The following is a 15,674-nucleotide window of genomic DNA, read 5'->3' as shown; positions in this document are numbered from 1 at the left end:
TGTACAAATATTTGACAATTATAGAACTATTACCATATCTCAGCTGTCCTGGGGTGGGTGGTGCAGCTTCCAACTTTTCTAAAGGGGAAAGATAGGGTTTAGATCAAGAATTAGTTACTATATCATGATTTCTTTTTTATTACAAAAAAAAAATACCAGCAGATTTATAATGTAAAAGAATATCAAAGTTTATTTATAAATTTTTGTATGTTAATGGACCAAAGTTATCCACACAGAAAATAATACTTGGTATGGATTAAATTACAAGGCTAGAAAACAAAACTGAACTTTAGTTACAGGTCTACCATGGAAACTATGACCCTGGGTAATCATTAATTTTTCATTTTTGTGGTAAGTCCTTGCATCTATATAATAAGCCTGTTTACATTAATTACAAAAAAAGTCCTCTGAAATATAGCTATCCTTCTTTAAGATACAGTGATAGATGACTTAGGTGTTATATATACAAACAAACATTGATAGCAGAAAAAAGAATATTCAAATAAATCTAGATATCCTTTAAAAAACAGAAAATAACATTTTCAAAGCAATATATTACAACAATGACTTCACTGGATTGTGTTCTGTTCCTTAATCTCCCTTGATAATGTACTGAATATTTTGAGTTTTGAAATCTATATACTATTGGATAATGCAGAATATTCTACACAATAAAATGACCCAAAAAAGTAGAGTGTTATTCAAAATCATAAGTAACAATAAACAATGTATAATATATAGCATAATAAACAAACTCTTCCCAAGTATAAATCAAAGTATCTTTAAGTACCATCACTAAATCTAAAAATTAACATTATAAAGAAGCAATGTATCCAATCTCATAACAATATAACTCTCTCACCATTTGTATAAGTACAAGAGCAAGCTATGGTAAAATGGCAGAGAACATACTTTCTTTATCCTCATCCAGTCCAAAAGAATTAACTGACAGTCTATGGAGAAGAACCTACACCACAGATCACCCTGTTCTAAAGATTTAGTATAACCATACTGTCTAAAGAAATACATTACAAACTGGATAAATATTTTCTAAAATATTTATTTATAATCTACAACAACATAAGAACTAAAGAATTTAGTTTTAGAAAAGTAAAAAGCAAGTAAGTCTTCACTGATAAACTATATAAAAAAAGAAGTATTGTCCATATTATGAATGGTATTTTACTTAATACACATAGAGTACCATAATGGTTTTGCAATAAGAAGTACACTAAAACCTTGAGTTTAATCAATTATCATATTATTCAGAAAGTTCTAAGAATGCAAGTTTACATTTTGTTTTCCCTTTATTTAAATGAGTTATGAAAAGAAGATATACTAATCTTTGCAAAATTTCACATCTGATTAAAATATTCTCTATTTATTGACTAACACCATTACCTCAAAATCGATTTTGAAAGCATGCAAATGGTTTTCCAAATGTTAACAAGGAATATAGGATACCACTGTACTCCACAGAGATTTCTGCTGAAGTAAACATGCAAAAGTGGTTACATACCAGAACTATTTGCTAGTTGTATTACTCTCATCATCACTACAGTTCTGACACTGTGAGGAGAAGTCCTTGTCAGTTGACTGGAACATCTTGAAATACCTAAAAATTCAACAAGCAGGACCTTCCCAATAGAATGAGAATATACAGAGTCCTTGCTTTTACTTCTTCAAATTCCCTACATATTCATATTGAGCAAAATACTGAAAATATTTACAAGTCCTAAGAAGAAAGGATAAGAGGTAGGCAAATGCATAAGGTGCAGCAAAGAGAAAACAACAAAATAATATAATCGATATTCCTAAACTTCCCTTCCTATTACCCGTAAGGGTTAAAAAATTAAAAGTAATGAAAAGATAAATTTTTTTAAAGACTGAGAAAGAGAAATAAATATAAAGGAGATAGAGCAAGGTGGAAAACCATTGGCACAGAGATTAAAGTAAAACCAAAACAGAGGTTCTGCCTCCTGCTTCACAAAGAGCCTATTCAGTAGCAAGAGGAAACATGAAAGAAACATTTCCTAGAAAGTGGAAATCATACTGGAAATTATCCACCAAAATTTTTTAAAATCATAAATTGACGTTTTGAGGACGCTGACACTGTAAGTTACCTTCTTAACTGAATCAAAACTATATATGTCAGAAGTGAAAAACTTTGGATGTACAATATACAACAGAACTCCATCTTGGAAACAAGCATCTATAGGTTTTAAAAATCTATACAAAATTTTCTTTTGACATATGCTAAACTATTTGTCCCTATATCAGAAATACATTCTAATCTAATGTTTCATTAAGAAGACTTTGAAATTAGAAAAACTAGTTCTTTCAATTTGTGTGTGTGTGTGTGTGTGTGTGTAGGTGTTGTGTGTGATATACATCATGCTTTCTTCTTTTTCTGAATATCTTCAAAAAAAAAAAAAAAAACCATTAAGATTGTACTTCACCATACCATATTTTCCAATTATTTTAGCTTAAAAAAATCTAGTTCTACTTCTACTACTGGCTTAGTAACCTCCTACAATACCAATTCTTCTACATAAATAACTACACACAAACATAATAACTACTTAAACGTGCTAGAAAATGACCAAAACCAGATTGATTCTGGAAAGGAATTAACACTTAGAAAAAGGAATAGAACTAAGTGAGTTACCTGCTTATAGTAGCTTTTGGCCTGAGGGCAGACCTCAACCCACAATATGTAAGGCAACTAAAAGTCAAACAAAAAATCTTCAGTCTTTCAGGCCTGAAGAAGCAGTGGACAGAGTGCAACATAACCAAAATGCCTGGAAAGTGAAAGGGGAGTCCTGGAAAGGATAGAGTCAGGAAGGAGCCCTAAATCTGTACATACCACCAATTCTAATATATGGTTGACCTGTGAACTGCACATTTGCAGAGGAAATAAAAAAGGTTAGGTAAGAGTAAAATAACCGAAGATCTGAGCTACAAACAAAAACACAGAGTTTGCAGTTTGAGCCTAACCATCAACTGCCTAAAATAGTAAAAAAAAAAAAAAAAAAACCTGGTATTTTTTAGAAGAATAACACAACCCAGAGTATCCACAACATGGTAATTGCAGAATTATATTAAGATATAATCCAAAATTATTGCACAAACCAAAAAACAGGAAAACATGACCCATTTTCAGGAGAAAATACAATAGACAGAGATCAATTCTGAACTGATTCAAATGTTACAAGTAGCAGACAGGGGCTTTAAAGCAGCAATCAAAATTATATTCAAAGATATAAATGAAAATATAGTCAAATAGAAACTATAAAGAGGAACCAAACTCAAGTCCTAGAATGAAAAATATATTAACTGAAATTTTTAAATTAATTGGATAGGCTTGAAAGCAAAATGGAGATTACAAAACAAAGAATGAACATGATAGATCAATAAAAATAACCCAATCTGAAGAACGGAAAATAAAAGTATTGAGAAATAATAAATCAGTCTCAGAGACTTGTGGCTAAATACCAAAAAGTCAATACACATATAACTAGAGTTCCAAAAGGGAAAAGAAAGAACAGAACCAAAAAATATTTAAATAAATTATGCCTAATAATTTCCCAAATTTGGTGGAAGACAAAATTTCAAAAGAGTCAAGAAAGTTCAGGGAACCTCTGGTAGAGCAAGAATGAAGAAAATCAGTGATAAAGAAAAAGGAATCTTGAAAACAGTCACAAAAAAATGACACATTAAATAAAGCAAAACAATGATTTCTATATACTTCAAGAAGAAAAAAATAAAGCTGTCCAGTATTCTATATCCAGAAAGATTATATCCTTCAAAAATGAAGGCAAACTGTATCTGAGATAAACTAAAACTATGAGAACCAGCCAACCTACAATATAGAAAAACATGAAAACAAGTTCTTTAGACTGAACAGGAATACCAGTTGGGCAGAAGAATCTTCAGGAAAGAATGAAGAGTATCAGAAATGGTAAATACTGGGTAAATATAAAAAACTACTTTTCCCTAGTAATTTAAAGGTTATTTATTTATTTATTTGACAGACAGAGATCACAAGTAGGCAGAGAGGCAGGCAGAGAGAAGAGAAAGCAGGCTCTCCATGGAGCAGAGAGCCTGATGCGGGGCTCGATCCCAGGACCCTGAGATCATGACCTGAGCCCAAGGCAGAGGCTTTAACACACTGAGCCACCCAGGTGCCCCATCCCTAGTAATTTAATTAGTTAGACCCATCTAAAAATGAAAAAAATTATAACTCTGTCTTATGGAGTTTTTAACATATGTAGATGTAATTCATATAACACCAAACCGTAAAGGATGAAGGAGGTTACAAATGGACCAATTTGGTAATTTGGTTGTTATATTTCTACAATGTCTATTACATGATACAATATTAGCTCTAAATAGTCTATGAAGAAGTAAGAATGCATATTTGTAATGCCTGGAGTGATCACACATACAGACAAAATGCAACGAGGTTAATTAAAAAGCTAGTAAATAATTTGAAGAGAATCTTTTAAAAAAGATTTTATTTATTTATTTGACAGACAGAGACCACAAGTAGGCAGAGGCAGGCAGAGAGAGAGGAGGAAGCAGGCTCCCTGCTGAGCAGAGAGCCCGATGTGGGCTTGATCCCAGGACCCTGGGATCATGACCTGAGCCGAAGGCAGAGGCTTAACCCACTGAGCCACCCAGGTGCCCCTGAAGAGAATTTTTTTAAAATATTAAGTTAAGGCAAAACAATGCAGGAAATGTGAACAGAGAGACAAACAGCAAATAGTAAAATAGCAAACCTATAACCTACCACAACAATAATTACATTCGATGTTAATGGACTAAACACTCCAAAAAAAAAAAAAAAAAAGCAGAGATTGCCAAAACAGATAAAATAGCAAGACCCAACTGTAAGATATCCACAAGAATTATACTTTGATAGGTTGAAAATAAATGGATGGTAAAAGATACACTATATAAACACTAAGCTTATAAAAGCTGGAGTAGCTATATTATCATATAAAGTAGACTTAAAGAATATGGCCAGAACCAGGAACATTTCAGAATAATAAAAAGAATTAATTCATCAAAAGGCATAACAATTTGATTATGCCAGTAACACAGCTTCAAAATGCATGATGCAAAATCTGACAGAATTAAAGGGCAAAATAAACAATTCTACAATCATACTTAGAGATATAAAAGCCTCTTTCTCAGCAATTGACAGGAAACTAGGCAAAAATACCAGTAATATAGTTTATTTGAACAATACTACCAATCATCCTGATCTAATTAATACTTAAATGATACCCAACATCTCCTACCCACTTAAGTAGTGGGTAGGAGAAGAATAAATGAAACAAGATGGGATTGGGAGGGAGACAAACCATAAGTGACTCTTAATCTCACAAAACAAACTGAGGGTTGCTGGGGGGAGGGGGTTTGGGAGAAGGGGGTGGGATTATGGACATTGGGGAGGGTATGTGCTTTGGTGAGTGCTGTGAAGTGTGTAAACCTGGTGATTCACAGACCTGTACCCCTGGGGATAAAAATATATGTTTATAAAAAATAAAAAATTAAAAAAAAATGATACCCAACATCTATAGAATAAATATTCTTTTCAAGTGGAGATGGTACATTTATCAAGATAGACCATAAGCTGACCCATAAAACATGTCAATAAATTTTTGATTAAAATAATAAAGAATGTGTTCTCTGATCAAAATGGAATCAATAACAATAAGATACCTAGAAAAAAATTTGGAAAATTAAATAACATCTTCTAAATACAGGGGTCAAAGAAGAAATAAAAAAGGGAAATTAGAAAATACTTCAACTGAATATGAGTGAAAATACAACATATCAAAATTTATGGTATGCAGCTTAATGAATGCTTGAAGGGAAGTTTGAACTACTTACATTAAAAAGTAGAAAGATCTAAGATAAACGGCCTATGGTTCTATCTTAAGAAGGTATGGAAAAAAGAGCAAGTTAAATCAAGAGTTAAGTAAATAAAAAGAAGGCAATAACAAAAGAAAAGAGCTGGAATTAACTAATAGAAAAACAATAAAAGAAATAGGCAAAGGCAAAAGGTGGTTCTTTGAAAAGATCAACAAAACTAATAAACCTCTAGGTACATGATCAAGAAAAAGAGTGAAAACTCAAATTACTAATACCAGGAATGAAGGAGGGGACATCACTACAGATCAACAGGAACCAGAGTGTTCTGAAGAACTTTATGTCAACAAATTCAACAACTTTGATGAAATGTACATATTTTGAAAAATACAATTTACCAAAACTTATGTGAAATAAAAGAAAAAAACTGAATATCTCTATCCATTAATAAAATTGAATTTGTCACCAAATACTTTTGCATAACATAAACACATAAAGAGCCTCCAGGCCCAGATGGCTTCATTGCTGAAATTTATCAAATTCTTTTTTTTTTTTTTTAAAGATTTTATTTATTTATTTGACAGACAGAGATCACAAGTAGGCAGAGAGGCAGGCAGAGAGAGAGGAGGAAGCAGGCTCCCTGCTGAGCAGAGAGCCCGATGTGGGACTCGATCCCAGGACCTTGAGATCATGACCTGAGCCGAAGGCAGCGGCTTAATCCACTGAGCCACCCAGGCGCCCCCGAAATTTATCAAATTCTTAAAAAAAAACAAAACAAAACACTAATCTTAACAAAAATGCATAAACTCTTTCAAAAAATAGAAGATAAAGAAATACTTCCCAACTTGCTTTATGAGGCCAGAATAATCCTAAAAATAAAAACCCAACCATGAAATGACAAGAAAAAATGTAACACCAATATCCCTCATGAACATGAACAAGAAAATCCTTAACAGAATAATAACTGTTCTATCTTCCCAAAGTGTAAGTGTTTATCCATAACAGTGGCAAAAAATAACAACCAGACTTCATCACATTTTCCCCTTTCTTAAATATTTCTCATTGTTTGAGGGAAAAGTTGCTCTTAACAGAGTCCTATGTCTAGAAGTACACAGGTTAGGGGCATCTGGGTGGCTCAATCAAACATCTTTTTATTTCAACTCAAGTCATGATCTTAGGGTTGTGAGATCAAGTTCTGCCTTTGGGACTTGAGACTGTCTTTCTGCCTTTCCCTCTGCTCCTCCCCTCCCTTAAAAAAAGAAAACAACAACAACAACAACAACAACAAAAAGAAACACAGGAAACAGCAAAATTACCAGCAAGCATTTATGAGAGAATATTTACTTATAGTATTTTTTTCCTTTTGATTCACATTTAAAAGTTTGCCTGAGGGAGGGTAAATAAGAGAAGACAGTTGTTTGCAAATCACTAATTTATACTGTATCAAATTAAAATGAAAATTATTTGAACTGGAACTATCTCTTCCTCCAATCCATCCTTGAGAATTTAAATACATTCACTTATGACAATACATAAATAAATCTTTTTCTAACACAAAAAATCCTATATATTCATTATGAATCTAGAAAAACCTAAGAAAAATACCTTGTATGTTTAAATATAAGATTTTTCAACACTTTCAACATTTTGTTTTGCTTCAGTAACCCAGGAAGATTCCAGAAAACAATTTAAAACATATAAAGAAATTTTACTTTTTTAAAATTAAATGAAACTGTAACTTTTTAGACTGTACAAAGCATGAGGTATTCAATTGCTTTTCTAATTAACTGAAGTAACCAGAGACCTGTTGTAGCTTGTAAAATACTGTTACTACCTAAGCAATACTAAAATTTTTTAAATAGGAATTTTTTTGATGAATTAGAATATTAAAATGCATCACAATCATCACTTTAATGCCCAATTATTATCTATTTAGGAAGTAGAAAAATGAGGATGCTGTCACATAAATAAAGAAATCACAAGCAAGTCAAAAGAAAACACAATTAAGGATTTTTTTCCTCCTATTTCAAGAAGAATTTAATCTAGCTGCTTTTTATATTTTGTTACATAAATATAAATATTTAAGTTGTATTTACTTAAAGAAAGAGGAATGTTAGATTAGGAAGAGAACAGCAAAGGGAGAAATGAGAGATTTCAAATGCAGAGGTATTTTTAAAAAGAGAGGGAGGGAGAGAGATTAGTTTAAAGGGAGCCTCAGAGAAGGGCACACAAGGAGATTCCCTAGATCTGGGCAAATGAGTTGCTAGGACATGGGTTTTTTCAGTCCCTCTACTGTGATTCTTTGTTGATCAGCCATCTAATGGTCTAGACTTGGTATCTTTAGATCAGACTCCATTGTGCACACAGATACTCCTAATATACAGCACAATGCTAAACTAAGAACTATGGGAAAAAGAGATGAATAGAAAGCATCTCAGCTGTGCCAGAGGTTCTCAGGTTTTCCTATAAGACATAAGTCTAAAGGTTTCTGTATCCTGCCTCAGTCATGTTCTCAAAATTTGTTTCAAAATAAATTCCTGACCACTTATCATTGCCTTTTTTTTAACCTAAAATTGAATCTAGTAGATAAAATTGGCTTATTGTAGGCTCTAACAAACTCATTTCCAGTTAATTTTTTTTTTCTTTTTCCTGTATTGGAAGGTAATCAATATTTTCTTATTGGTTAAGATTTGGAAGAACTTCTTCCTAGGACATATATTTGGAACAGTAATCCTACAATCAAGTCTATATTAGTGCAATGATATGACCTCTAACCATAGAAGAACTACTATTACCATTTTAAGACTCACATTTGCTTTACTCCTGGAAAATTCTTACTGGTTTTAACAAAATATCTTAGAATACTTCATAATTAAAAGGTAACTTATGTATTCAAATATTTTTATCAGTGCCATAAGTATACTAAAATTTACGTTTTATATTAATGCTTAGAACAAAGTAGAAAATTCTTTTAAATTGGGCTTTCAGGAATATCAACATGCAAGTTTTAGAACAGAACCTCTGGAAAAAGAACAACCGTCTGCAACCTAGCCATATAATACTTTGTGCCTTTGATTGTGCTTTTCAGTCAAAACTGATTGCTTTAATCAGAATTTACTGTAAACAACTTAAATTAAACAAGCCATATTTATATACACATACAGATGCCTTATGTATACGTATCCATAATTTACACACAAATATTTATTCACATTTATATATATTAAAAACATGAGGATATTGAGTTTGGTTTTTTAGCTTAAGAATTTTTAAGCAAAATGAGAAAATAACATTTAAAATACTAAATTCCTTTGGCTTATCTAAAGGAAGAAGTTACATTTTTCAACTATGAAGACCATACATGTTTACTGTGGAAAGTTAAAGAGATTCAGAAGAACAAAAAAAGAAATTTAAACTACCCATAACTTATCAGAAATAAACATTTTGATGTATTATCCTTCAATCCTGTTTCTAGAGATGTATACATACAATGGTATTCTGCCATTTTAATATAGCATTATTATCTGGTGAATATTTTCCCTCATCTTCAGAATTTTTAATGTAATGATGTTATTGGTGGCATTTTTTCATCATATGATGTATAATAGTTTAACTAATCCCCTATTACTAGATAGATACTTATTCTTTATTCTTTTTCACTTTCACAAAGAATACTAATATAAACTTGTACCTAAATCTTTCTATGTTTCTCTGAAAGTTCCATAGGATAGATTCCTAAGCGGCAATACTAGGTGGAAAAGGAGGAAAGAAGGAAGGGAGGAAGGGAGAGAATAAGGGAAAAGGGGATTTAAGGATTTTTAAAATTTTGCAAAATTTCTCTCAAAAAGAAAATTTCAGATTATCCCCAACTTGCTGCATTTTTATTTTTTCAATGTTACATTCTACTAAAAATATTTTCATGTTTTCATAATATAGGTTAAGTGTCATTAAAACAAATCCTTGAAAGAAATTTCTAAGCCCTAATCAATTGTCAAGTTATTTTAATTGATAAAATAGTCTAATAAAACAATTAGGAAGGAAATTAGGAAGGATAGGTCTGAGAAGTTTACAATATGATTTTACAAATATATCTCTAGTTAATTATATTTCCCTTTAAAAATAACTTTTATTTTAAAAAACCTTCTTTTTTTAAAGATTTTTATTTATTCATGGACAGAGAGAGATCACAAGTAGGCAGAGAAGCAGGCGGGGAGAGGGGGGAAGCAGGCTCCCTGCTGAGCAGAAAGCCCGATGCGGGACTTGATCCCCGGACCCTGAGATCATGACCTGAGCTGAAGGCAGAGGTTTAACACACTGAGCCACCCAGGCGTCCCAAAAAACCTTCTAATATTAAGAAGCATTTCTAGAATACTGTTTAGGATAAGGTATGCCTGGTGTAATTTTTTTTATTGTTTATTTATTTTAAAGATGTCTTAATTTATTTTAGAGAGAGAGAAAGGGCAAAAAGGAGAGGGAGAGAGAGAATCCTCAAGCAGACTCCCTGCTGAGTGTGGAGCCCAACATGGGGCTCGATCCCAGGACCCTGAGATCATACACTGAGTAGAAACCAAGAGTCAACTGCCTAATTGACAGAGCCACCCAGGTGCCCCATATTTCTTTTTTAAATAAGTTACTCTACTTAGAGATACATCTTAAACTGAAAATCAAAACATTTTGGTTGAAGAAATATAAGTAGAACACCCATAGTTTCTACATTTTCGTCTCTATTATAAAATTATAACATTTGCAATGGTGATTGATGCTGGAAAACAAAACTAGGCCCCTTGACATATAGAAAGAGTTTTAATAGAAACCATAATTTGTCATGCTCATAAACATTCCAACATTAAAGTTAACCATATTTTACGAAGTATAAATCCACACTTGGAAAAAAAAAAAAAAAAGAAAATCTGAAAAACAAAAAGAGAAGTCTCGTTCTCTATTACACTTTCAAGGCAATGATAATTCTAAATGTGGTAACTTATTTTAGTCTGTTATCATGGACATAAACATCAATATAAGATCACAAATCGAGGGAACAATTTAAATCATTTATAATGTACTTAATAAGAGAAGTACCAAAGCAACTGTACTCTGAAATGGCATAAAAGGAACAATTTAGTGCATATATTATGTTTTAATTAAAAATAATACTTTAAGTGTCCAATTATCCAGTTTCTGATGTTTTTGACTACCTACAATTTGCTCTAGGCCTCACGCAGCATTTTCTGCAGGAAGTACAGAAAGTAGACTTGGTAACACAAATCACATTTTGACCTAATCAGAGATTTATGATAAGAAAAGAGATGAAAGCACTGGTGTAAGCAACAATTTGGAGATTACAGGTCTTAACCAATTTATGAACATTATGAATAAGCCTTTAGACTTTTAATAAAATCAAAAGTTCTAAAGGGTAAGGTGAAATTTATAATAAATATATAACACAGTAAAGAATACAAACTTAAAATGCAAACTACGTCATATACAAAATAAATCAAACAAATCACATTAAATTTTTAAAAAGCACCAAACAGGAAAAAGCTTTAAAAAGGTTGTTTTTAAAAAGCTACAAAGCAATATTTTTAAAAGAAACAAGTTAACATGACTACATAATATATTTATAAAAAATCAATTTTGAAAAGTGAAAATACTCTTTAGAAATAGAAAGGAACTTAAATATTTAACTTGCTAAATTCCAATTAAGTCTTTTAGACTAAAGACTGTAATTGTAAAAGTCATTTTTAATAACTTTTAAAAATAAATGCCTTAAAAAAAAATGTATGCCTTAGCTAAGCACCAACACCACCCCCAAATGAAAAAAGAAAGCATTTGAGTCTGATTTTGTAATTTTATTTAGCATTTAAAAGTGTACTGCAACATGTACCTCGTGTAGAAAAGAAACTTCTACCTGGATTATATAATACTATTATCTCTCAACCTCTGGGGAACAGAATACTGGACCTGGGGCTTCAATGCAACCTAGACTGGTATCTAGTCAACTTCAGGGCAACTAATTCATTCCTGGGTTGAGGTAGGTCAGTCACACAATGGCTAAGGACAGGAGTTGGCATAAGGACATTAACAGTACCCAATTAATCATCACATTTCCTAACCTAATTAATGTTGTAACTTGTTAATTGTTTAACTCTGGCTTAAAAAATAATAAATACAGAAGTACAATTATTTCTTTCTCTCTTATCTGTCACTTCATAGAGGTTTCTTTTATTTTATTTTATTTTATTTTTTAAGTTGAATTAGCCAGGGTGCCTGGGTGGCTCAGCTGATTAAACAACTGCCTTTTGGTTCAGGTCATGATCCTGGGACTTCAGGACTGAGTCCCACATCGGGTTCTGAGTTTGCTTCTCCCTCTGACCCTCCCTCATCTTGTGCTCTCTCATTCTCTCTCTCTCAAATAAATAAAATCTTAAAAAAAAAAAATTGAGTTAGCCAACACATAGTACATCATTAGTTTCAGACATAATGTTTAATTATTTATTATTAGCATATTAACACCTAGTGCTCATCACATCATGTGCCCTCCTTAATGCCCATCTCCCAATTACCCCAACCCCCCACCTCCCCTCCAGCAGCCCTGTTTGTTGTTGCCTATAGTTAAAAGTCTCTCATGGGTTTTCTCCCTCTCTGATGACTTCCCATCCTCTGCACTCTTTCTTACATTCCACATATGAGTGAAACAGTACGATAATTGTATTTGTTTGACCTGTTTCACTCAGCATAATACCCTCCAGTTCAGTCCACATTGATGTAAACAGTAAGTATTCATCTTTTCTGATGGCTGAGTAATATTCTATTGTATATATACACCATATCTTCTTTATCCATTTATCTGTTGATGAACATCTCAGCTCTCCACAGTTTGGCTACTGTGAACATTGGTACTATGAACACTGGGGTGCAGGTGCTCCTTTGGATCACTACATGTGTATCTTTGGGTAAATACGAAGTAGTGCAATTGCTGGATTGTAGGATAGCTCTATTTTTAACTTCTTCAGGAAACTCCACACGTTTTCCAGAATGGCTGTACCAGTTTGCACTCCCACCAACAGTGTAAGAGGGTTCCTCTTTCTCTGCATCCTCGCCAACATCTGGTGTTTCCTGTCTTGTTAATTGTAGCCATTCTAACTGGTGTAAGGTGCTGTGTCTCTTTGTGGTTTTGATTTGTACTTCCCTGATGCTAAGGGATCTAGTATTCTTTCATGTGTCTGTTGGCCCTCTGTATATCTTATTTGGAGAAATGTCTGTTCATGTCTTCTGCCCATTTCTTGACTGGACCCTTTGCTTTTGGGTGTTGAGTTTGGTAAGTTCATCATAGAACTTGGATACTAGCCCTTTATTTGATATGTCATTTGCAAATATCTTTTCCCATTCCATATGTTGCCTTTTAGTTTTGCTGACTGTTTCCTTTGCTGTGCAGAAGGTTTTTATCTGGCAAAGTCCCAATAGTTCATTTTTGCTTTTGTTTCCCTTGCCTTGGAGATGTGTCTAGCAAGAAGTCGCTGCAGCTGAGGTCGAAGAGGTTGCTGTCTGTATTCTCCTCTAGGATTTTGTTGGATTCCTGCCTCACATTTAGGTCTTTCATTCATTTTGACTTTATTTTAGTGTATGATGTAAGAAAATGGTCCAGTTACATTCTTCAATGTGTAGCTGTCCAATTTTCCCAACACCATTTATTGAAGAAACTGTATTTTTTCATTGGGTATTCTTTCTTCCCTTGTCGAAGATTTAGTTTACCAAGGAGTTAAGGTCCATTTCCGGGTTCTCTATTCTGTTCCATTGATCTGTGTGTCTGTTTTTGTGTCAGTACCATACTGTCTTGATGATTACAGCTTTGTAATATAGCTTGAAGTCTAGCATTGTGATGTCACCAGCTTTGGTTTTCATTTTCAACATTCCCCTGGCTATTTGGAGTCTTTTCTGGTTCCATACAAATGTTAGGATTGCTTGTTTCTGCTCTGTGAAAAAATTCACTGGTATTTTGTTAGGGATTGCATTGAATATGTAGATTTCTCTGGGTAGCACAGACATTTTAACAATATTTATTCTTCCAATCCATGTACATGGAATGTTTTTTTCACTTCTTTGTGTCTTCCTCAATTTCTTTCATAAGTGTTCTGTAGTGTTTAGGGTACAGATCCTTTACCCCTTTGGTTAGGTTTACTCCTAGGTCCCTTATGGGTTTTGGTCCAATTGTAAGTGGAACCAATTCCTTAATTTCTCTTTCTTCTGTCTCACTGTTAGTGTATAGAAATGCAACTTATTTCTGTGCTTATATCCTGCCACTTTGTTGAATTGCTGTATGAATTCTAGCAGTTTTGGAGTGCAGTCTTTTGGGTTTTCAGCATATAGTATCATGTCATCTGTGAAAAGAGAGTTTCACTTCTTCTTTGCCAATTTGAATGCCTTTATTTCTTTCTGTCACCTGATTGTTGAGGGTAGGGCCTATAGTACTATGTTGAACAACAGTGTTGAGAGTGAGCATCTGTGTTGTGTTCCTGACCTTAGGGGAAAAACTCTTAGTTTTTCCCCCACTAAGAATGATATTCGCTGTGAGCTTTTCATAGATGGCTTTATAATATTGAAGTATGTTTCCTCTATCCCTACACTGTGGAGAATTATAATCAAGAAAGGATGCTAAAGTTTGTCAAATGCTTTTTCTGCATCTACTGAGAGGATCGCATGGTTCTTGTCCTTTCTTTTATTAATGTGATGTCACACTGACTGATTTACAAATGTTGAGCCATCCTTGCAGCCCAGGAATAAATCCCATTTTGTCGTAGTGGATAATCTTTATTTATTTATTTTTTTAAGATTTTATTTATTTGACAGACAGAGATCACAAGTAGAGAGAGAGGCAGGCAGAGAGAGAAGGGAAAGCAGGCTCCCCACTGAGCAGAGAGCCTGAAGCAGGGCTCAATCCCAGGACCCTGAACTCATGACCTGGGCCGAAGGCAGGGGCTTTAACCCACTGAGCCACCCAGGCATCCCAGTGGATAACCTTTTTAACATATTTTTGGGTCCTTTTGGCTAGTATCTTGGTGAGTGTTTTGGCATTCACTTTCATCAAGGCTATTAATCTATAATTGTCCTTTTTGATGATGTCTTCATCTGGTTTGGGGATCAAAATAATGCTGGCCTCACTGAATAAGTTTGGAACTTTTCCTTCCAATTCTATTTTTTGAAACAGCTTCAGTAGAATAGGTATTATTTCTTCTCTAAATGTTGTGTAGAATTCCCCTGGGAAGCCATTTGGCCCTGAACTCTTGTCTTGGGGGAAGTTTTTGATTACTGCTTCAATTTCCTTGCTGATTATGGATTTGGTCAGATTTTCTATTTCTTCCTGTTTCAGGTTTGGTAGTTTATAAATTTTCAGGAATGCATCCATTTCTTCCAGACTGCTTAATTTGTTGGCATATATATAGTTGTTCATAATATGTTCCTAAAATTATTCATATTTCCTTGGTGTTGACCATGATCTCTCCTCTTTCATTCATGATTTTATTAATTTGGGTCCTTTCTCTTTTCTTTTGGTAAGTCCAGCTAGTGGCTTATCAATCTTACTAATTTTTTCAAAAAAACAGTTTCTGGTTCTTTTGATCTATTCTACTATTCTTCTGGTTTCTATTCCATTGATTTATGTTCTGATCTTCATTCTTTCTCTTCTCCTGGCTGGTTTAGGTTTAATTTTCTATTCTTTCTCCAGCTCCTCTAAGTGTAAGGTGAGCTTGTGTATTTGAGATTTTTCTAATTTTTTTAAGAGGCTTGTGTTGCAATGT

The 15,674-nt window shown here is 33.3% G+C and overlaps 1 protein-coding gene across 1 annotated transcript in view; it reads right to left on the bottom strand.

The window, feature by feature from the left end:
- The window catches only part of TMEM65 (transmembrane protein 65), a 69,858-nt gene that overhangs the window by 23,893 nt on the left and 30,291 nt on the right, over nucleotides 1-15,674 (bottom strand). The window contains exon 2 of the mRNA XM_059165675.1: nucleotides 34-78. Coding sequence (XP_059021658.1) covers nucleotides 34-78 — 45 coding nt within the window. The remainder of the gene's footprint in view (nucleotides 1-33; nucleotides 79-15,674) is intronic.

Source organism: Mustela lutreola, chromosome 3 (genome assembly GCF_030435805.1).
Source record: "Mustela lutreola isolate mMusLut2 chromosome 3, mMusLut2.pri, whole genome shotgun sequence".
NCBI classification, from domain to species: domain Eukaryota; kingdom Metazoa; phylum Chordata; class Mammalia; order Carnivora; family Mustelidae; genus Mustela; species Mustela lutreola.
Note: the sequence above shows the minus strand (reverse complement) of the source record. Positions and strands in the feature narration are given on the sequence as shown.